The sequence below is a fragment of the Urocitellus parryii genome, chromosome 3, assembly GCF_045843805.1.
Source record: "Urocitellus parryii isolate mUroPar1 chromosome 3, mUroPar1.hap1, whole genome shotgun sequence".
Classification (NCBI taxonomy): Eukaryota; Metazoa; Chordata; class Mammalia; order Rodentia; family Sciuridae; genus Urocitellus; species Urocitellus parryii.
In genome coordinates, this window is record NC_135533.1 from 219,537,772 (window position 1) to 219,559,692 (window position 21,921).

Here is a 21,921-nt window from a genome sequence, read left to right on the forward strand (position 1 = left end):
CCACCTGCCTCCCGACAACTCCCAAACACCTGCACAGCCATAGCTCAAATCCACCTGTTTTATTTAAAAAAGAAAAGAGAAAAGGAACCAACCAAATGACAAAAACAAGGCAGCCAGCGGCTCCCTCGGGTGGTTCTGCATGCAAGGCGGCTGCCAGAGGCCTGATCTCCAGTCCGCAGGCATGGGAGGCCCTGACAGGAGCAGAGTGGAGACCATGGAGGTGGCTGGAGAGCCAGTAGTCTAAACATAAAGTGCATCTCAGAGGCCAGGCCCCTCCCTCCCTCTCCCTGGGGAGGCTCCACACAGGACGGCAAAGTCAAGTGGTGTCTACTGTCCAGCGGTGCTGTGTGCAGGGGGGTGAGGGCAGGGCCAGGCCCAAGTCCCTGCCAACCCCAGTCCTGGCCCTTGTGCTCCTGACGTCCTGAGCAGTCAGCACAGAGGCATGGCGGCCACCTTCCTGGGCAGGCAGTGGACCAAGAGCTGACAGGAAGACTGAGGAGGGCCTGGGCCATGGCACCTGGCCAGGGCTCCTGGAAACAGGCTGCGGGAGGACAGAGGCAGGTCACTCTGGGCACCTGGACCTCTTTGCTTCCTGAGGGGGCAGCCTGCATTAATGGCCCACTGCAAAGATGGGGAAACTAGCCCATGGACGGGGGCTGCCAGGTTCCTGGGCCCTGACCCAGGGAGCCTACCCTGAGAGTCATTCCCCAGAGTAAACCCTTCCCCAAAAGCAACTTCCCACCCTGCAGGCTGGCTCTGGACCCGGGGTGGGGTGGGGCAGGCAGAGCTGGAGGAGGTGCCCTGGGAGTCCAGCAGCATCTAGGATGACTCAGCCCCTCAGGACGCTCAGAGCACAAGCAGCCAGGCAGGGCTGGTCCCCTCTGCCACCCACACAGCCACCTCAAGAGCCTCTCTCTTGGGAGTGGCCTGAGCACACAGAGCCAGTGGCTCCAGTTGGGCCCTGAGTGGGAAGGGAACTTGGCCCAGTAAAGGCCACAGGTGCTGGTGTGGCAGGACAGCACCCTTCAGAAAATGGCCTCTACTACATCCCTGGCCCTGCAAAGACAGGCCATGAGCTGCTGAGCCCAGCCCCATAGCTGCACAGGCTGCAGTGACCAGCAGGACCAACAGAGATGGGGGTTGTTAAAGCTCAGGGCCGTGAGCTGAGTGGGAGTGGACTGGGAGTCAGGCACTGACGCCAACTTGCCCTGATGGAAACTGAGTACATGTCAGCTCAGGGGCCATTGCCCAGGTCTCCTGTCCCACCTAACAACCACTTCTAGGCCCTGGGACTCCAGAGCCCAGGACTGCTGGGGACTGCACCGACAGGCTGAGTGCCAGAACGGCCCTGGCTGTGGTTGCCATCCCCCCACCAGCTGGTTGGGCGCGTACCACCTGCAGGCTGGGCCCTCACTGCTGCTTGCAGGCTGAGAGTCGGCGGATCTTGCTGCTGGAGCAGGCTTTGCGGGCAGGGTTGGTGGCACTGGCCCGGCACTCCACCTTGGTCTTGGAGCTCAGCTGCGCCGACTCTGTGCCGTTCATGCACACAGCCTTGGGCAAGCTGTGGCTCTGTCCATTCTGACTGGCCTCCTCTTCTGGGACCTGTCCTAGGAGGAAAACCACAAGTGTGGCCTAAGCCAAAGGGCAGCATCATCCAGAGCCCCAGGCCCAGGCCACCTGCTGCCCACCACCAGGACAGACCAAGGACCTGTGCACCCTCAAAAGCCACCTTCGGGTTCTGGGGGCCCTCTGTGTAGCCAAGCCAGATACCTCCCAAAGGCAACAAAAAGCACAGGGACTCCCTCTGCCCACCATATACTGCACCCGCCTGGACCCCTGACAGGATCTGATGGGTCTCCTGAAGGAACCTCACTCAATGGAGGGGGAGGGCTGGTGGGACAGGGCCCTTGCTCATGCTCACCTGCCTGCTGAGGTGTGTGCTGTGGGTGTCTGCCTGCAGGTGGGCCTGGGCTGCCCTCAGGCCCTCCAGCCTGTTGAGCATGCTCACCAGGGAGGACACCTGGCACAAGCCCACTGGGGATGAAGCTCAGCAGGCACACCACCAGGGTTCCTGCCTGTTCCAGGCCCGCTGGCTGCCAACTGCCCAGCATCCTGGGGTACCACAGGCTGGACCACTGCTAGCCCTCCCTGCCCAGTGGGCACTGACTGGGAGCCACTGGGGCCACTGTCAACACAGGACATGGCTATGCCCACCCTGCACACGTGGTGGAAAGCCAAGAGCACCTCATGGGAGGAACTTCCAGAGCTTTGGGAACTCACTGTGAACCCACTGTGTGCAGAAGCCATCAGTTCTAAAAGGCACCTTGGTAACAGCAGCCCACCTGTCCTAAGGTCTGGGCCATGAGCTGGAATGTGAGTGGGGGTTACACACAACGCCCGCCGTCTTGTCTGCCGGAGTACTGAGCACCTAGGGGACATCTCCCCTCCAACACACACACACAAGCTTAAAAGCTACCTCCACAGGCACAACCCAGAACTTGTGGTCTGGGAGCAGCCTACAGAGTGGGTGACTAAACCCCCATTCTGAGTGGGGCAGTCAAGGAGCTCAAAGTAGGAGGGTCTTGGGGCAGGTGAAGTGACAGGGCTGGCCCAGGAGCAGCTGAGAGAGGGCCATGGCCAGACCCAGAGTGGCTGTCCTGCTTCTGTAAAGGGTGGTCCAAGGTCAGGGTAGGGCTCCAACCACAAGGGCACATCTGGAGCCACCCAGTCAATCAGGCACAGAGGCAGGGAGAGGGTGTCCACTGACGGAGTCCTCAGCCCCTCCTCTGCCAGGTCCACCTTCCTTAAAGTCAAAGCACTGGGACTGAAGGCTTGAGGGGTCCTCAGGTGGACCTTGGGAGCAAGCATAGACCCAGCCAGAGAAGCCCTATGCAGAGGCCTCTCACCGGGTGCTGGCACCAGGGGCTGTGGACCTGTGAGGGGTGGCCTAGGACCTGTCTCCAGCAGAGGCTCTGGGCACCTGGCTGGGCTCAACCTTACTCTCACTCAGTCCACCAGTCTGACACAAGGCCCCAGTGTTCTGGGAAGAAGGCCATCAGACACAGACCCCCTCCAGTAGGGTCTCCCGGGGCGGGGGGGGGGGCACAGTGCACACCTCTCCTCCCAGGACAACCCGGGTCCCAAGAAAGTGCCTAGCACCCAGTAGCTGGCAGGAGGCAGTGTGGACCCAAGTGCCCCAGGGCACGAGAGGCCTCCAGGACACTGTCCTGCCTGCTAGGACGCAGGGCTCCTGGCTGTACCTCCCTGGCCTTGGGCCTGAGGGCCAGCTGCCTGGAGCTGGGTTACTTGAGGGGCCTGGAGGGCGCAGGTGCAGCTGAGCAAGGTGACTGGCCTGAGGGCAGGGAGGATATCAGGGCCCACCCAGGGACTCTAACATTCCGGGACCCTCCTCTGGCCGGTGGGCATCCCATGCTCCAGGGACCTGCCATCGAACCCTGCCCTGCCTTCTCCGGCTCGCCTCAGGCCCCTCGTATACCAACTCTTTCTCAAACAGCCTGGAGGCCACAGCCCCTGTGGGACCTTGAACCAGAGGGCCCAGGCCACAGCAAGCATCCACCTGCAGACACAGGGCCAGGCAAAGCTTTATGGCAGGACACACTCAGGAGGACTAGGGATTGGCCAAGGCGGCGTGTGGAGCAGGCTACACTAAGGCCTCAAGCTCCTCCTCGGGGGCCACCGCAGTGCCAGCCTCCTGGGCCTTCTCTCCACAGGGGTCTGCACCCTGGCTCTTCTGCACGCCTCTCTCCTCGCTAAGCCCTGCCTCAGACGCCTCCTCGTCACCTGGGGAAGAAGGCAACATGGGGTCAGAGTGCAGGCGGCTCCAGTGACTGGGAGGGAGGACTGCAGTGAGAAGTCCCTCCCTCCACCCTGCAGGTCTCCCCACCTGTTCCCACTGGGCTTGGGCCAGGAGGGCTGACAGGAGGCAGATGCCCAGGGAACCCTCCCAGCAAGATCAGCCCCACGGGCGTCCAGCAGCTCCTATGGCCTGTCTGCTGTGCCTTGGCAGCCGGGGACGGAGGTGGCCTGCACCAGGCTGGAGCCTTCAGGGAGGAGGGACCTGCCACCAGAACACAGCTGGCCCCCCTGCATACTGCCAGGTGCCCAATTGAAGAACATCCAGGCGGGGCTGGCTCTGCACCCACAGCATGGGGTCTGCCAGCTCACCAGGCACAGTGAAGTCCTGGGTGTAGATGATGCCATCCTCAATGTCAAAGAGGTCCTCATCCTCATCCTCATCAGTGCGGCCATGTAGGTCCTCCAGGTAGGGCACGACTGTCATGCTGCGCCAGCGGTCCTTGGTGTCTGGGCTGGGCGGGATGGGCACCAAGGCCTCTGCCAGTGGATGCTTCTTCCGGAACCAGCTACAAGAGCCCATCAGGACAGGCTCCTCAGTGACCACTGGTCCCACCACTCATGCAGGAGCCAGGGACTGCTGTGACCCTCAGCTGCTTCCCCTACCGTCTGCCTGCCACAGTCTTTGCAGGATCAGGCCATCTGCCAAGACCACAACACTGTCCCCTGCAGGGGAAGCAGGCCCTTAGCTACCTCCATGGCTCTCACCCCCACCACAGCAGGGGGTTAGACTGGGCTGTCCACTGGCCTAGGAGCCAAGGCCAGACAGGAGTGAAACAGGTCCCCAGGGCACTATGGCAGAGTGGCACAGTCCACAGAAACCCAGGCAGTGGTCAGGAGACACGAGGGGAGCTGGACCCAGACCTTCCTCAGGTATTTATACTAATACCACAGCCACCAGAGACCTAGAATCCAAATGCTCACACAGCAAATGGCAGGCCTGGGCTGGCAGTGGATACCCACGAACCAGCACACCCCACTGACACTGGGCCCACCCTGCCTAACTGCTCTCCAACCTCCTCCACGCCCTCTGCTCACCAGGGAGGAGCCCTTCAGGCCCACAGCTCTTGACCCTTAACAGAAGTTTCTGCAGATTGGTGTGTCCACTTGCTGGCTAGCAGCCGAGGCCCTCGAGGCTGTCAGCAGGGTCAAGATTCTGTGACCAGCCCCTGCCAGCTCCAGCACAGACTCTGATAAGGTACCTCAACCCCTGAGGCCCTGTCCTCTTGGGACCCAGGGCTCTAGACAGCTGGGGTATCAGTGAAGTCTGGGGTCTCCATAGAGGCTTCTGTGGCCACCCCGATTTACAACTGCCCACTGTCGTCACATCCCTCTGGGCCTGCCCAGGCCTCTAGGTATCCATTCCAGAAACTCCCCTGGCAGGGGGCCACTCCTTAAGCCCCTAATCCTGACTGGCTGCCTATAGCTTCCCGGACCCCAGAACAAGGTGGCGCCAGGTCTTGGATGCCAGACATCCTCACCCCTGAGGCTAGAGGAGTCTGGCAGGAGGAGGCAGCTCTGGCCAGAACCTCTGACCCAGCCACCCTGTCCCCTCTTCCTCACTTGGAGCCCCTGAGCTGCTGGGGCCCAGGCTAACCTGTTGCCACTCTTGGGAGGAAACCAAGGGCAGAGAGGGGGAGGCACACTTCACACACACCCCATCAGGCTCGCACTGGGACGGGACCCGCACAAGCCAGCAGTGGGTGCTTACTACACTCACAAGTGGCCCCATAACACCCAGCAAGGTGGTCATGGGCCTGCCCTGCTGGGCCCACCCCAGCGTCCTCTTCATCACATCCCTGTCCTCTCGACCCAAACATCCAGCTGGCTCATCTCCCCACGAACTGGTCGCTGTTGCCCCAGCAAGCCAAGCAGAAGAGACCTGGGCAGGAAGGGCAGCCCAGGCTCACCTGTGCTGCCGGATCTGCCGTATGGAGAACCTCTTGGTGGGCTCGTACTCCAGCATCCCTGCGAAGATCAGCAGACACCAGGTCACCATGCTGGGCAGGCCCCTGCCACTCCCTGCTGCCTGTTCCACCTCAGTCATCCATATGCCACCCACCCTGCTGTGCACACTGAGCACCAGGATGGGCCGCTGTGAATTGAGCCAAGAGCGCAGGACCTGGTGCCCTGGCAGGGCCTCCACCTGGGGGAGGGACTGGCTCAGCACAGATCCTACTGGCCACAGCACCTATGAACTGGCCCTGCAGTCTGGACAGGAATGCCCCCATGCTCTACTGGGCCCTGGCATGTGTTGGGCAACCAGCGCCACCTGCTGCACTGCTTGAGCAACAGCAGGCAGAGGCCCCACAGACCCTGCTGGGCACTAGAGAAGGGATGTGGGTACAGTAGCCAGTGCCTTCAGGGTGCCTTACCCCAAAACAAAGGCTCAAAGCAAAGAGCAGAGCCTGCGGGGGAGGGGGGAGGCAGCAAGCCAGGCCCTGCATGCAGAGGAGGCAGGTCTGGGTGCTAAGAGCCACCCTGTAGCAAGATCATTTGGGACACTGCTCACAGGAGGCAGAAAGGGTGATGAGATCACAGGCCAACCCAAGACCCATCATCCACTGGCAGCCTCCCCTCGGGTCTGTGCCTCCAGCCCAGTCACCGACAGGACACCCTCTGGCCGACACAGGCCCAAGTGCCCCACACTGGGCCACAAACAGGGGCAACGCCCACCTTTGAGCAGGTCAGAGAGCGGGGGGCCACAGTCACCCGGGATCGTGTAGTCCCCCTTCCCAATGTTCTCGAACAGCTTGTAGATGTTGTCCCCTTCAAATGGGTACAGGCCCGTTGTGATGTTGTAGCTTTATGTCCAAGGGAAGGAAGAGGTGGTCAGCTGCCGGCTGGCACCCTCAGACCCCCAGTGAGGCTGCCTGTGGGGGCTGTACAGGCTCTGAGACAGGCCCCATCACCACCATTTCATGCTCCTGGAGGCAGGAACTTGCCCTGACCATGGCCAGGTGAGGTGGGGGAGGGGAGCATGCCCTGAGCCCATGGGGCCAACAGTCCAGAGGCCATGCTCGCTGGCAGGGCTCCCTCTGGGGTGATGTGAGCATTAGGAATTAGCTAGAGATGGGGACGAGCCACTCTGGACATACCAGAACACAGTGACTGCACACTGTGAGAAGGGGAACGTGGGACAGGTGACCTGTTACCTCCACAAAAGTGCACACCTACCCAGGAGCTGTCTGGAGGTGAGGGTCTGGACTTACAGCCACACCCTATGCCTGACAGGGCCTGTGGGTGCCAGAGAATCACTATAGCCCCTCAACGCTGCACACACTGCACGTTCAGGGTGGGACTAGAGTCCAGGGCACTTACAGTGTGACTCCAGCTGACCAGATGTCCACCTTGAAGCCAGAGAAGGTGTCCAGGCCATTGGCAATTTCAGGCGGCTGGAATGCTGGGGAGCCCTGGCTTGTCCGGCAAGTGTCATCCGCAGCAAAAGGGTGCAGGGCCTGCAGCAGTGCCACGTGGCCCTCAGGGAGTGCCAGGGGAGGAACCCACACCCCGACTCTCCTCGCGGAAACAGGTGCCTACCTCCGCGACACCCAGGTCAGAGATCTTGAGTGTGCCACTGGTGGTGAGCAGCAGATTGCCGGGTTTGATGTCCTTGTGCACGATACCCTGGCTGTGCAGGTACTCCAGTCCGTCGATGAGCTGGCAGAAGTACCTGCCAGGGAGGCACATGTCTTAGCTGCCCGGCCTCCTGACTTTCCACTGGTGCACCAGGACCACCCAGGACGAGATCTGTGCAGTCCAGGAGGCTTGCAGAGACCAGAGGCTACAGGATAGCTGCTCAGGGTCCAGGCAAGCAGACCAGGGAACCTCAGAGACCACTGGCTGAAGCTGAGCCCACTGGGGCCCCACATGGCTGTGCCACCTCCCCCACAGGCCAGGACCCCAGGCTCACCCCACTGGCCTGGCTGGCCCCTGGTAACCCAGGCTCCCCGGACCCTAAAGTCTTGCTCAAACCTTGATCTCTCCTGACTGCTGCCACCTAGCAGGGCCAACCAGGCCACAGGCAGCCACCAGGGCCTTCCTGACAACCAGCAGGTCTCAAAGCCACAGTGCTTCCCAGGGGGAGGTGCTGCAGGCCTCGGGAGTGGGAACCCAAGTTCTGATAGGCAGGAGGGCCCCATGATGGGCAGTTCTGCAGCAGCTGGGCTGTGGATACCACACTCATGCCCCCAAAACTACTTTTAAAAAACCTGGGTTTTCACTCCCGTGGTAATCAGGAAATTCAGTTTAAACATGGGACTAGATGGTCCAGGCCTTGGACCTGTGTGTGCTGGGACTGCTGGTGGGCTCTGCCACAGCTCACTCACCCGTGGGCTTGGCACACAGGGAAGCGCTTCTCGGGCACACTGTCCAGCATCTCCTGCATGCCACACACGCAGTACTCCATCACCATATACGTGGGGCACTAAGGAAACATGCTCATGGGCAGGGCCCACCCACCCCAGACCAGGGCAGCAGCCAGGAGGGACGGCTCTGCAGCTTCCACCCCAGAGAGACCCCAGGCCCAGAGTAACTGAGTTAATGAAGATGAACAGCCATGCTTAGGGCAGGGAACAAGGAGCACAGGTCCCTACACTCTCTCGGAGTCCTGGCTATCACCAGAGCCCACCGGGGCCCTACCCCTGCAGGACCTCAGAAGAGCCACCAGAGGGCAGTGCTGGACCTGCCAGCAGTACACACCTTGATGGAACAAGGACTTGGTACAGCTGCTGCCCTAGGGGCAGGACTGTGGGACAGCGATGTCCACAGGGACTGTCCCCAGGGAGGGTCTCCAGGATGTGGGGTCAAAACGTTCTCAAGGGCCTGCACACAGGACACCCACCCCAAAGTCCCTCAGCAGAAAGGATATATCTTTTGCTTCTCCTCGTTGTACAGCACGTCTACCAGCTGGATGACGTTTCTGTGCCGCAGCCGCCTCAGGAGCTGGATCTCCCTGGAGTGAGAAGGCGGGTGACAGCAAGCCTCAACCTCAGTGGCTCCACGACAGCACAGCAGGGCCGACACCAGGCCCCTTGCCCCTTCCCCTGGAGGCCCCTCAGCTACAGAAGTCAGGTCGGGTCTCCCCGGGCCACCTCAGGGCCAGGAGTTGGGCTGAACACCTTCCACACAGGGACCACACGTCTGCCGAGGCAGCCCAGTGGCCAGCAACGTTGAGCCATCTGGGAAGGTCTTGCTGCCACTGCTATGTATGGTCAGGTTTGCTAGGGTACCAGCGTGAGAGGACCACCCCCTACTGGTGCCAGGATTGAACCCAGGGACATTTAACCACTGAGCAACATTCCCAGACCTTTTATTTTTTGAGACAGGTTCTTGCTAAATTGCTTAGGGCCTCACTAAATTGCTGAGACTGGCCTCGAACTTGTGATCCTCCTGCCTTAGCCTCCTGAGCTGCTGGGATTATAGGTGTGTACAACCGTGCCCAGCTCCAGCCAGACTTTTTCAACTCAAGAATAATAGTTGTGCTTCATAAATAAATAAATAATAGTTGTGCTTCGCTGATGTCAGTGCACGCACACTTGCTGTGTGCTGGGAGTGGGCCACAGTGGCTCCATAACCCTCCTTGTACTAAAAGGCCACACCTCCAGGCATCCTACCCACAACCCCCTACGTTCACTCCCTGGGCACACCACCCAGACAAGCCAGGTGGAAGGATGGTCCAGAGAAGAAGGCATGGGCAGGATGAGCGTGCCTGTGGACCCCCACAGCAGGGCCGGCCTCCAGCAGAGACCCTGGCACTGCTCCACTGCCGCAGACCAAGTCTGACCAGCAAGGAGCCTCCTACCCAGGTCTGTGAGCTGGCGACCTGGGAACCCCTACCAAGCAGCTGTCCAGAAGGACCACAAACGTCCTCCTAGGCACCTATGCAGGACACTCATAGCACACACAAGGTGAGCAGCCCAAGTACACAGGAGGGTTAAGGAACACACAGTTGGCACACCCACACCTGCAGTATCCTCGGCCAGGGCAGCACAGTGACAGCTGCAGCGAGGATGGGCCTGAGGACCTTGTGCTTGCTCAGTGAGAGCCAGACACACAGGCCGCAGTATGAGCCCAGAGACAGGAGGGCCCAGCATCAAAACACACATAAGTGCAGGACTGGGGGGACTGGGGCAGGGGGAACGACTGCTTTTAGGAATGGGAGTTTTCTTTGTTCCATACAAAAGGTTCTCACACTGGATTGTGGCAACACTCATAATACGTAGTATATCAGCTTCATCCCAATTAAAGTCTAAAAAAAAAAAACAATCCTGCTGGTGAGGTAGCACACACCTGTAAATCCCAGTGACTCAGAAGGCTGAGGCAGGAGAATCCCAAGTTAGAGGCCAACCTCAACCTCATCAACTTAGCAAGACCCTGTCTCAACATAAAAAATATAAAAAGGGCTGGAGTAAGTCAGTGGTAGAGGGCCCCTGGATTCAACCCCTAGTGTCAAAAAAAATTTCTTAATAAAAAAAAGTAGGAAGGGCTGGGACTGTGGCTCAGCAGTGGCGCACTTGCCTGGTACACGTGAGGCACTGGGTTCAATTCTCAGAACCATGTATAAATAAATAAAATAGAGATCAATCAACAAGGGGAAGGAAAAAAAACAAAACCTAGGAAGCCCAATCATGACACACAAAAAAGAGAGGGTGTCCCCTGAGTTTGCCTGGCCCCCACCCCCAAGGTTCTGCCTCTTCCAGGAAAGCCTGCCCCCCCGCCACCCCTGCCCCTGGGTGCCCTTGCCCCCACCCCAGTGCAACAATCCTGTGACTCTGTGCTGCTCATCCCTCACTGAATCGAGGGAGGTCAGTCTCCTACCAGGACAGGGTAGGGAGGGGACTCTGGAGCAGGCTCCAGCACCCTCCAAGGAAGTGCGCAGCATGCAGCTCCACATGTGCCTGCTCCTCAGAGACCAGAGAGCTGGAGGCCTCCAACTCCCAAGTCAACACAGGCCCTCTGGAATGTCCCCAAACAGCTCAGGGGCTGCCCAGAGAAGAAAAGTGGTCACCCCAATCCTGCCCCCTGCCCTGTCAAGCATTCTGCCCAATTCTCGTTGAGTGCCAGTATCCACAATCACTTGCCCTGCTAAGGCCCTAGGGTGCTGTCCACATTGAAACCCACATGCTGAGGTGGTCAGGCCCAGGAGCTGGACCCCGGTTTATACTGTCTGCAACATCAGGAGTATATTCTGGCATCTACTGAAAACCAAAAATGGATTCAACACTTTTTTGCAAATAATTAACAGGGTTTTCCCTTTGGTACCATGATGGACACTGGGTCAGTTTGCCCTCTGGGGTAGGGTGTTCTGGGAACTACAGGTGCTGAGCAGTGACCCTGGTCTTATTCCACTGCATGCCAGGTGCACCCCAGTCCTGACATCACCCAGTTACTCCTGGGGCAGCACCACAGCAGGTGAGGCTCAGTGCTGTCCTCCCCAGGGCCTTCCTGGCCTGGCATCCAGTGCTGACCCCCAGACCCAGCCACTGCTCACGCATACAGCACTGTTTTCAACCACTCCTCTGGTTCCATGGTCTCTGCCCCCATCCAGTGGACACACCCATCTGAGTGACAGTTGCTACCCCCCAGCCCCGGGGCACCTGGACCTGCCCAGTCTACCCTTCCACTCTGTGGGACTTTGTCCACCTGGACTCCTACAGTAGCCCTGGCTTCCTGGCTCTTCTCTACAGAAGACTGAAACACCCCTGCATGGAGGGCCAAGCAGACCCAGGGCTTCCCATCTCCCCCAAGGTCTTTGAGGGCAGTGAGCTGCAGCTCTTTCTTAGGGTCTAGGGCATAGTGTCCATGTCACCAGCTGCGACAGCCACAAGCCACAGGCATCCCAGATGCAGTGCAGAGCTGCCTTCTCTCAGAATTCTCCAGCACCTGCCATTCACTCCCCAAACCAACTCTCCCTGAGGTTCTAGTGGGGCCACCAAGGGGCGGCATCTAACTGGGGCTCAGGTAGGCACAGGCACATCTCTGGAGAAGCGCTCCACTCGTGCAGGAGCATGCTGGGCGATGAGCCCTTACCAGCATGCCTCCGGGTTCAGTCCCAAGTACAAAAAAAGTGGCAATCATTTCACAGCAGGAAAGGCAATAGACTGGTTCTGTGACCTGTTTTGGTCCAGAAGTCACACAGCAACAGACTTTCGACTACCGGGAAAGATCTTAAGAATCATGCCACTGAGGACATCCGAGCAAGGAGGGACCAGAACCTCTGGCGCTGTTCAGATTCTCTGCAGCCCTCCACTTAACACCCTACTGAGGCTGGCTGCTGATTCCTTACCTGTCTTCCTGAGGTGACTTCCTAACAGGTTGATGGAATAAATCAATTTTAAAAAATGAACTAGAGCACCTGGGGTTGTGGCTCAGTGGTGGAGCACTTACCGAGCATGTGTGAGCCACTGGGTCAATCCTCAGCACTGCATATAAATAAATAAATGAATAAAATTAAAGTCCATCAATGCCTTAAATTTTTTTTTTTTTTTTAAATAATGGACTTTGGGACTGAGTTGTGTCTCAGTGGTAGAGTTCTTGCCTTGCATGGGTGAGGCACTGGATTCAATTCTCAGCACCACATATGAATAAATGAATAAAATATGGGGCTGGGGATGTGGCTCAAGCGGTAGCTCGCTCGCCTGGCATGCGTGCGGCCCGGGTTCGATCCTCAGCACCACATACCAACAAAGATGTTGTGTCCGCCGAGAACTAGAAAATAAATATTAAAAATTCTCTCTCTCTCTCTCTCTCACTCTCTCTTTAAAAATAAATAAATAAATAAATAAATGAATAAAATAAGGTCCATCAACAACTAAAAAACTATTTAAAAAACTGGACTAGAAAAAAAATGGACTAAAAAAACCCAAAAACCTCAACTGAAAAAAGTAACATAGGAAACTTTTCCAAAGAGACAATATTTTGTTTGTGCAGTGCTGGGGATGGAGACCAGGGGCTCACGCATGTTGGGAAAGCATACCCCCAAGCCCTTTGTATTTTGAAACAGGATTTCACTAAGTTTCCCAGGTTGGCCTTGAACTTTCCGTCCTCTTGCCCCAGCCTCTTGAGTTGCTGGGATGACAGGTGTACATCCCTTCACCTGGCTTAGATAATTTTAAACTTAAATTAAGAAAATGGGCTGGGGATATAGCTCAATTGGTAGAGTGCTTGCCTTGCATGCACAAAGCCCTGGGTTCGATATCCCCAGCACCACAAAAAAAAAGAAAGAAAGAAAGAAAGAAAGAAAGAAAGAAAGAAAGAAAGAAAGAAAGAAAGAAATTACTTGGGAGAGCCAGGCACAGTGGCACATGCCTATAATCCAGTGGCTCCGGAAACTGAGGCAGGAGGATCACATTCAAAGCCAGCCTCAGGAACAGTGAGGCTGAATCCCTGTCTCTAAATAAATTCAAAAAAGGGTTGGTGATGTGACTCAGTGGTATCCCAAAAAGAAATTACTTGACAGAAAAACTCCTTAAGAACTTAGAAAACAAATTGTGCAATTATCAGGATCAAGAGGAATGAATTCATGTGGGTGTGGTGGAGGCAGGAGGTTCTCAAGTTCAAGGCCAACCTAGGCAATTTAGTGAGATTCTGTCTCAAAACTATAAATAAATAAATACTCTTTCTATAGGTATAGTGTACATACATGGGCTCTAATTAAGGGGACCAAAACATTCTGTGTCCATATATAAGCCACGTTATTTGTACCAAGAAAAAAATAGAGATGCTGGGGTTGAAGATTAGTGGTAGAGCACTTGCCTAGTATGTGTGAGGTCTTGGGTTTGATTCTCAGCACCACATATGAATAAATAAAATAAAGGTTCACCAACCTTTATTTTATTTTTTCATATATACACCATATGTATATATGAAAAAAAAAGAAAAGAAAAACCACGTCCAACTTGAAAAGAAGTGAGAAGATACACATGTGTGCCAAAGTGAAGACAGGGTAACTACGTGGGGTTAGGCAGATCAGCTCAGGATCGTCCTAACTGCACAGCGAAAACTCAGCAGCAGGAGGAGCCCGCCTGCCCCACCTGCCATTCTCAGTGTTTTCCACAGATAAGGAAAGGAAAAGAGAAAAGGAAAAAGAAAAGTGATATTTAAAGCAGCAGCTCCACACTGGACAGAGATGCAGGAAGTGCTCCTGAGCAAAGGAAGCAGCGCCTTCCGTCCACCAGGAGCAACCTGCCTGGCTGCTGCCCCCAGAAGCCTGCCCCTGCTGCCCAAAGAGGGTGGCCAACTGACTTGATTAACCAGAAAAGGAACTAGGAAGGAGGGCTGTGAAAGCCATCTGAGATGACAGAGGAAGAGAGGAACCGGAAGCAGCTGCCTCCAGAGCTGGTCACAGGGGAGACCTAGGCCAGGCCCGTGGCCACGCCCAGCATGCAAGCAAAAGAGGTCACCTACAGTCCCAGACACCCTCCCTCAGGCCCAGAAGCAAGAGGCTCCCAGGGGTACATCAGAGGTGGTTACGGCACTGCTGATGGGCACTGAGAAAAATCTCCAGGCTTCAGCTGAGTCTCTACTGATGCTTTAAAAGAAAAGCCCACCTCTGAGGGGTGCAGCTCAGCAAGCACGAGACCCTGGGTTTCACCCCAGCACCAACAAACAAATCAATCAGTAAAGGCTCTCAGAGGTGTGTGAGGGGACTAGGAGAGGAAGCTGGCGAAGAGCACGACTCCATATCAACACCAGGACACACATTCATGACAGACAGTCCACAATCACCAAAGGGTGAGAAAAGTCAGGGTGTTCATCAAGGGATGAATGGACACAGCGTGGTCCACACACACCTGGAACATCCTTGGGCAAGGCAAGAGCAAGGTGACACAGATGCAGTGTGAGAATCAGACACACAAGGCCACAGTGTGTGACCCAGTGATAGCCCACACATCCAGGATAGGAGAGTGCAGAGACAGATGTGAACTTGTGGTGCTGGGGAATGGGGCTCATGGGGACAGGGCTTTTGTTTTGTTTCTCTTTTTTGGTGCAGAGGACTGAACCCAGAGGCACTTTATCACTGAGCCACATCCCCAGTCCTTTTTATTACTGATTATAAGACAAGGTCTTGCTAAGTTGCCCAGGCTAGCCGAGAACTTGTGATCCTCCTGCCTCAGCCTACCTATGCTGCCAAGGAGACAGGACTCTTTTGAGGGGTGAAGGTCATGTAACATCCTGGAGCTAGACAGTGGTGGTGGCTGTGCAACTCTATCCATGTACTAAGTAAGTGCCTCCGAGCAGGGCCCGGTGGCCTCACCTGTCATCCCAGAGATTCAGGAGGCTGAGGCAGGAAGATGCAAATTTAAGGTCAGTGTGAACAACTTAGCAAGACCCTGCCTCAAAATAAAAAATAAGGGGCTGGGGATGTGGCTCAAGAGGTAGCGCGCTCGCCTGGCATGCGTGGGGCCCAGGTTCGATCCTCAGCACCACATACAAACAAAGATGTTGTGTCCGCCGAGAACTAAAAAATAAATATTAAAAAAATTCTCTCTCTTAAAAAAAAAATAATTAAAATAAAAAATAAAAAGAACTGGGGGGTGCAGCTAGGGTTGCAGCTCTGTAGTAGAGTAGTTGCCTAGCACATGTGAGGCACTGGGTTCGATTCTCAGCAGCATACTACAGGTGTAGGTCAGTGGTAGAGCATCCCTGGATTTAATATTCAAAACTGCAAAAAATTAATAAATAAAAAGCTGGACTTGTTTTATAATATGTGAATTATGCCAATAAACCCTAACCCTAACCCAATAAAATTATTTAAAGAGGTTGGGTTATAGTTCAGTGGTAGAGCACTTGCCTAGCCTATGTGAGTGAGGCACTGGGTTTGTTCCTCAGCACCACATAATAAATAAGTAAACCAAAAGTATTGAAAAAAGAAGTTAGCCAGGCAAGGTGAACAGGTAAACACCTGTGATCCTAGCGGCTCCAGATGCTGAAACAGGAGGATCACGAGTTCAAAGCCAGCCTCAGCAATAGTAAGGTGCTAAGCAACTCAGTGCGACTCTGTCTCTAAATAAAATACAAAATAGGACTGGGGTGTGGCTCAGTGGCCAAGTGCCCCTGAGTTCAATCCCCAGTACCAAAATAAATAAATAAAAAGCTGTTTAAAAAAAGAAAGCCCTGGGGCTGGGGTGGTGGCTCAGTGGTAGAACACTTGCCTCGCACGTGCAAGACCCTGAGTTCAAACCTCAGCACCACATAAAAATAATTAAGTGAAATAATGGCATATAAATAAGAAAGGAAGGAAGGGAGGGAGGGAGGGAGGAAGGAAGGAAGAAAGTCAGTCCAATTCAAGGGATATGGTGGACTGGGTTCCTAGTAGTTGAAGCTAGATTCCCAGACGTACCTCCAGTGGGCACCCCAGGCTGCACAACAAGGATCAGCATTCCCCGCCTTTCATACCTGCCACAGCCTGGCATAGGTGCCCAATCCGCTGCACACCCCACATGGCTAAGGGCACAACCTGACCCCCAGGCAATTAACCCATTTCCTCTGCTAGTTGTCCGAGAGAGCCGTACAGACCGGCCTAGTTTCCACCTCACTCCAGAGGCACCCTTGGTAGGGAAGAAATCAAGCAGAAGCCTATGGGGGCACATGAAGGTACAGAAGCCCTGTGCCCTCTGGTGCCAGCTGACCTGGGCATTGCAGTGGCACTCTTCCCAATACAGGGCAGTGGGGACACAAGCTTCCATAGACTCCAGAGCCTCCTAAAGTCCATTCCAAATGTTCTGGTAGAAAGCCCACAAAGTCCAAGGCTCTGATTCCCAACTTGCTAAAATCCTAGCTATTTACCATCTAGATCCAAGTATCCACCAGCCAACCTCAGGGGAGGGCCCTGCCGGTGGAGGTCAGGCACTCAAATCCCCCCACCCCCACCCCCAGGGCTCCAGCAGTGGCAACAGGTGCTTTGGGATAACGTGCTCACTTACAGCCTGAAGCTCCCGAGACACATGAACAGCAGCACATGGTGTGCCCCTCACCCCCATCCCCACCCCCCGCCCAACTGTGTCCCACAGAAACAGAACTCCACAGTACAGATGCTTCCTTGCCCCAGACAGGTGGTCCGAGCAACACTGCAGTATGACCAACCACACTGGCAGGCTGAGGGACCAGGCCCCAAAGAGGTGTCAACAGTACCTCATTAAATACATGCTTCCTCTGGCTCCGAGTCCCACCCCTGGTAGTAAGGCCTGCAGACCTTGGTGCCTGCTTGTAAGGTGTAACTGGTGGAACCCAGCCTGGGCTATGCAATGGCACTGGAACACCGGGAGCACAGGCCAGTGGGAGCTGGTGCCACACAGCCAACCAAGACCTGCAGACAAAGGGGTCTGCTGGGCTGGAGGGCAGGCGTCGAGCAGCACTGCCTGCCTCTGCACCACTTTTACATGTCTCTAGACGGTGAAGGGGAGCCAGGCGCAGAGTGGTTCCAGATACTTGAGAGGCTGAAGTGGGAGGGACCACTTCATGAGCCGGGGCCTTCGGGGTCAGCATGAACAAAGCAGAAAAAAAACATCTCAAAAAAAAGTTTGGGGGAAACATACAGAATTACCCTCTGTGTCACACGTCAACATCACATGAAACAAAACTGTAATCTCACTGTCCACAAGTGTAGTGGTGTGGGGCCATGGCCTGCCTTGTCCCTAGCTGCCCTGCATTGGGATGGTGAGGTTCAGAAGCTATCTCACATCCCACAAAACTGGAGGTCTCTACTACCATCAAGCAAAGCACATTTCCTGTACAAAAGGAGGAATTACCTACTCATTGTGGTCTTTGCCTGCACAGAGCCCCTCGCCCCCAGAGAGAAGACTGCATGGGTCCTTGCCCAGTCCTTGTGTGACCCACCTGTGGGAGTCCACCACCCACTGTGAAAACAAGTGGACACAATGTTTTAAAATGATCCTCAGGAGAATTTTACCTTTCATCAAAGCTTGCTTGTGGCTAGACATGGTGTGGGGTGAGCTTGCCTGGCATGCATGGGTCTCTGGCTCTATCCCCAGCATCGGAGCAAAACAAAAAACAGGTAAAACATGATTAAAAGCCAGGTGCCCCAGTTTTTAATCATTTTTTAAAACTTTCTGAAACTTTGCTACTTTGGCATAGTAGTTCTCACAGAGTGGACCAAGCACAGGTTCCACAACAGCCTTCCAGGTTCCAGGGAAGGGAAGAGGGAAGGGAAGAGGGAAGGCAAGGCAGGCTACCCGACCAGTTCCATCCATCTACATGACCACCATCTTGGCAAAGATCCACAACATCGTACGCTAAGAAAAAGCTTTCAACGCAAACTGGGGGACAGGACTTCCAGGCATGTCTGTGAGGTTCTGAACACTTCATCATGAGAGAGACACTCTGAGTAGAGTTTATTGAGCTTCCTGCAGACAAAGAGGCCTTTTTCCCTGCAGCCAGCTGGCGGTACAGCACTGACTAGAGGACAGTCCTTCTCCTTCCTAGAGCTCTGTGCAGAGCAGGCCCCACTTGCACTCTTGGCTCCCAGAGCAGGGTGGCTCTGATGGGGCTGCAGTCAGGAGGCACAGCAATTTCTGCCTCAGTTGCAAACCCAGCCTCTAAAGCCAGATGTCCATGGCCAGTGTGTGTGAGGGGGTGGCCAGGACAGGACAGACAGGGCCTTCACTGCATTCCAAGGGCTCTCCCCCCAGGATACCTCCACATCCAGGGTGATAGTAGCTCATCACCAGGCTGGGGTCTACAGCTGTGAGACTAGCTGGGTCAGGGGCCATGTGTGGGGGACCTCAGTGAGAGCCCAGCCTCAGTTCCCTCTCCTGTTCTTCCCACAAACAGCCACCTCCGCTGCCATCCTCAGGCTCTTCCCCATGGCTCTGGGTGCTCATGTTTTCTGGACCTTCAGTGGCCAGTCAAGAAACCAGGGGCTCAGACACGTATGGTCCAGGTCTTCTCCCCACGCCCCTATATGCAGGGATACACCCTCTAACTGACCTTGCCTGTGACTGCTCAACACTGCACACCTGGACACCTCAAACATTGGTCTGCTGCAGGCAGAACCTCCTGGCCCTTACCCACCCAACAAGTTACTTCCAGTGCTGAGGGCGTGGCCCACTGACCCACTGAAAACTACTGCCACCAGCCAGGCATACACCTGAAGACCCAGAAACGCACAGATGGCTTCCTCCGGAGCACACCAACACACGGCCAGAAGGGCCCAGCCCTGAGGAGTGAGGGCTACACTGGAGACACCTAGAGGGAACTTTCTGGGAGCCCTTTGTCTCCCACGACATCAGTCCCACTCCTGCGTGGTGGCTCTGGAAAGGCAGAAATGGCACAGTGAAAGGTACGCGTGTGGCATGTGGCGTGCAGCGTGCTCTGGGGCGCTCTGGCACTCCCCACACAGGCAGGACCAGAGGGCAGCACACGATTCCCACTAAGGGGAGGGGTCCAGGCTCGGGCCCAGGCCCCTGCAGCCAACCGGTATCAGGCCCTAGGACAAGTGCTCTCAGGCAGTTTCCTGGAGTTCCAAGGTGCAGAGCCCCAGCCCTCAGTGCCACACTCCCCAGGCAGGTGAAGCCAGCTAATATGGCCCACACTGGCACCTCCTTGGCTTCCCAGAACAAGGACAGACTGGCAGACCAGAGGCCCACTCCACACTCACAGGCTTCTGGTTTAATGGAACAATGGCAACATTTAAGCTCAGATCTCAAACTCCTGGGAGAAGGGCATCACTGGCCCCTGGAAAGAGCACCAGATGTGTCTCTCCTGATCCCTCAGACCCTCTTCACCCCAAAGACACCGTGCAGACAAGTGACCTAACTCAACCCCAGGACACCTGGTGTCATCTCTTGGTGTCCACATGCTGAATGCCAAGGCTTTAAAAAAGCCTAGTGGAAAACACCCAGCTCTCCAGTGGGTCACAACTGCAATCTTCAGCCCACAAGGCTGTTAAAGTGAGTGAAAGCCCAGCTGGGCACCCCCCCATGACATGATGGGGACAAAGACGTGATCACAAGCAGGGATCAGCCCTCCCCAGGACTGCTGTCCAAGGTCACCATCCACCATGCACTGTGTCCCCGCCAGCTCTGCAGCCCAGCCCAGCAGATAAGGCTCCTTCTTAGAAATGGGGGCTGGCGGGAGTAGGGGGTAGTTCTGAAGTTAAGAGGATGGGGAGGAGGAGCAGTGTTCGGTAGAGATAAGGAGGCCACCCCCAGCTAGGGGGAGCAGTGGCAGCCCTGGGGAGGAGCTGGAGGCCTGGGACAGCTGGGCACCTAGTGGAATCTGTTTAAAAAGTACAACAGAAAGCCCACCACTGCTCAGGGTCCAGTGCTCAGGTCAGTGGTCAGAGCTCAGAGTCAGCATGCTTGCAGCCTCACATCCTGGGGAAACAACAAGGGCTAGGTTCCCCTCCCGCTGACCGATAAGCTGGTGCAAACAATTATTTTTGGCAACCACAGGGTTCCCCTCCGACAGGATAAACAAATCACATTTAGCCTGGCCCTGGTAACCACCACACACTGCGCGGAAAACCTGCTGCCGGCAAGCACACAAACTCGCTGGGCCCAAATAAACACAAGCTGGTTCCACGGGGTGCCTGTGTTCTCTGGACTGCTACAGGGCCATGGGCACTGGGCAGAGGAGAGAGGCAAGCTCCCTTCCCAAAGAGGCTGACTACCGGGTGTGTTAGGAGTCCTCCTAGAGGGCCCCAGGAACTCATGCCCGTCTCCAGGACCCACTCTGACTTAGGGAAGGTCCTCCCGCGGGCTCCCAGCCACACTGTCCTACGCTGGGAGGATATGGTGCTGGCATATCCTTGTTAGCAACGCGGGTCTTTAAGAGAAAAGGAGGGAGGAGAGAAGGAAGGAACAGGAGGAGGGAGAGAGGAGGGAGAGAGGAAGGAGGGAAGGAAGGAAGGAACCGAGGGAGGAGCGCGGAGGGCAGGACGCCGCACTTACTTCTTCACGTTGGCCTCCCCGTTGGGGATCCGCCGCAACTTCTTCTTCTTGAGGATCTTCACGGCCCTCCGGCACAGCGTCTCCGAGTCCAGCACCTCCTTCACCTTGCCGTAGGAGCCCTCCCCCAGCAAGTCCCCCATCAGGTACTTGCCGATGAGTTTGGCCCGCTTGCGGCGGGGCTGGTAGATGACCTCCGTGGAGTCGATGCGGTGGATGAAGGTGTCCATGCCCACGGACATCAGCTCGCCCTCCGTGAACATGCCCAGCTGCTGCGGGTCCGCTACGTCCATCCTGGACCCGGCGCCGGGGAGCCCTGGTCCCCCTTGTCCCCTCTGTGGGCGGCTCTTCTCCGACCCCCACTTCCCTCCTCCAAACGTTTAACAAAAAAAGGAAAAGGCAACGAAGCCCCCCACCCCCCACCCCCACCACAGTCCACGGGAGCTCTTCTGGCGTCGGGGCGGCTGTCCACTGGTCAGTCCGCGCTGCGCCCGCGGGCCCGAGGGCGGGCGGCGGGGCGAGGCGGCGGTCCGCGGGCCCTGGCGAGGCGGGCCGGTGCGGGGCGCTAGGTCATCGTCCAGGCGCTCCGGCCCGCGGTCAGGCGCCGAGGCGGCCGCGCAGGGGCCCGTCCGCGCCGTCCATGCCCGGCCCGCGCGGACGTCCTCGCGGCGCCCTCCCTCCGACAGCGGCGCGACCGCGCGCTCCCCGCCGCGCGCGCTGGGCGTCCGGCCTTCGGGCTCCGGGCGGCCGGGGCGGCGCAGGCCGCAGGCTCCGGGTCGGGGGGTTTCCGAGGCTGACAAGGCCTGGGCGACGCGTCCCCCTCGCCGCGGCCGCCGCGCGAGAGCAGGAGGCGGGGCGGCGAGGGGGGCCCAGCCCATGCAAGGCCACCCGCGGGGCCGCCGGCACCGCCCTCACGGCCCGCGCCTCACTCGCGGGCGCCCCGGGCCGCCTCCCCCTTCCGCGCCCGACACGCCGCCGCCATCTTGTTTACCGCCCTGCGCCGCGCCGCCGCCGCACGCCCCGCCGCGAGACACGCCCCCTCGCGGCATCGACGTGCACGCCCGTTGGCAGCCGCGGCCGGCCCCGCCTCCTAGGCCAGCCCCCTCGATCTTGGCCGATTGGACCGTTTGGATCCGGG

General features: G+C 56.8%; 1 protein-coding gene across 3 annotated transcripts; it reads right to left on the reverse strand.

The window, feature by feature from the left end:
* Positions 1-44: 44 nt before the first annotated feature.
* Positions 45-21,341, reverse strand: Stk11 (serine/threonine kinase 11). 3 transcript variants are annotated; one of them, XM_026413922.2, is made up of 11 exons: positions 20,787-21,341; positions 8,744-8,827; positions 8,202-8,291; positions 7,414-7,546; positions 7,195-7,331; positions 6,550-6,677; positions 5,784-5,841; positions 4,186-4,382; positions 3,742-3,801; positions 1,393-1,607; positions 454-541 (listed from the first exon to the last, which is right to left on the reverse strand). In XM_026413922.2, exons 1-10 carry the CDS (start codon positions 21,074-21,076, stop codon positions 1,411-1,413), a joined length of 1,374 nt encoding a protein of 457 aa, XP_026269707.1. In that variant the 5' UTR covers positions 21,077-21,341; the 3' UTR covers positions 454-541; positions 1,393-1,410. The 3 variants fall into 3 exon arrangements, with proteins under 3 accessions (XP_026269706.1, XP_026269707.1, XP_026269708.1); XM_026413921.2 differs by lacking the exon at positions 3,742-3,801 and having other exon boundaries at positions 45-541; positions 1,393-1,602; XM_026413923.2 differs by lacking the exon at positions 3,742-3,801 and having other exon boundaries at positions 20,787-21,338.
* Positions 21,342-21,921: the final 580 nt, after the last annotated feature.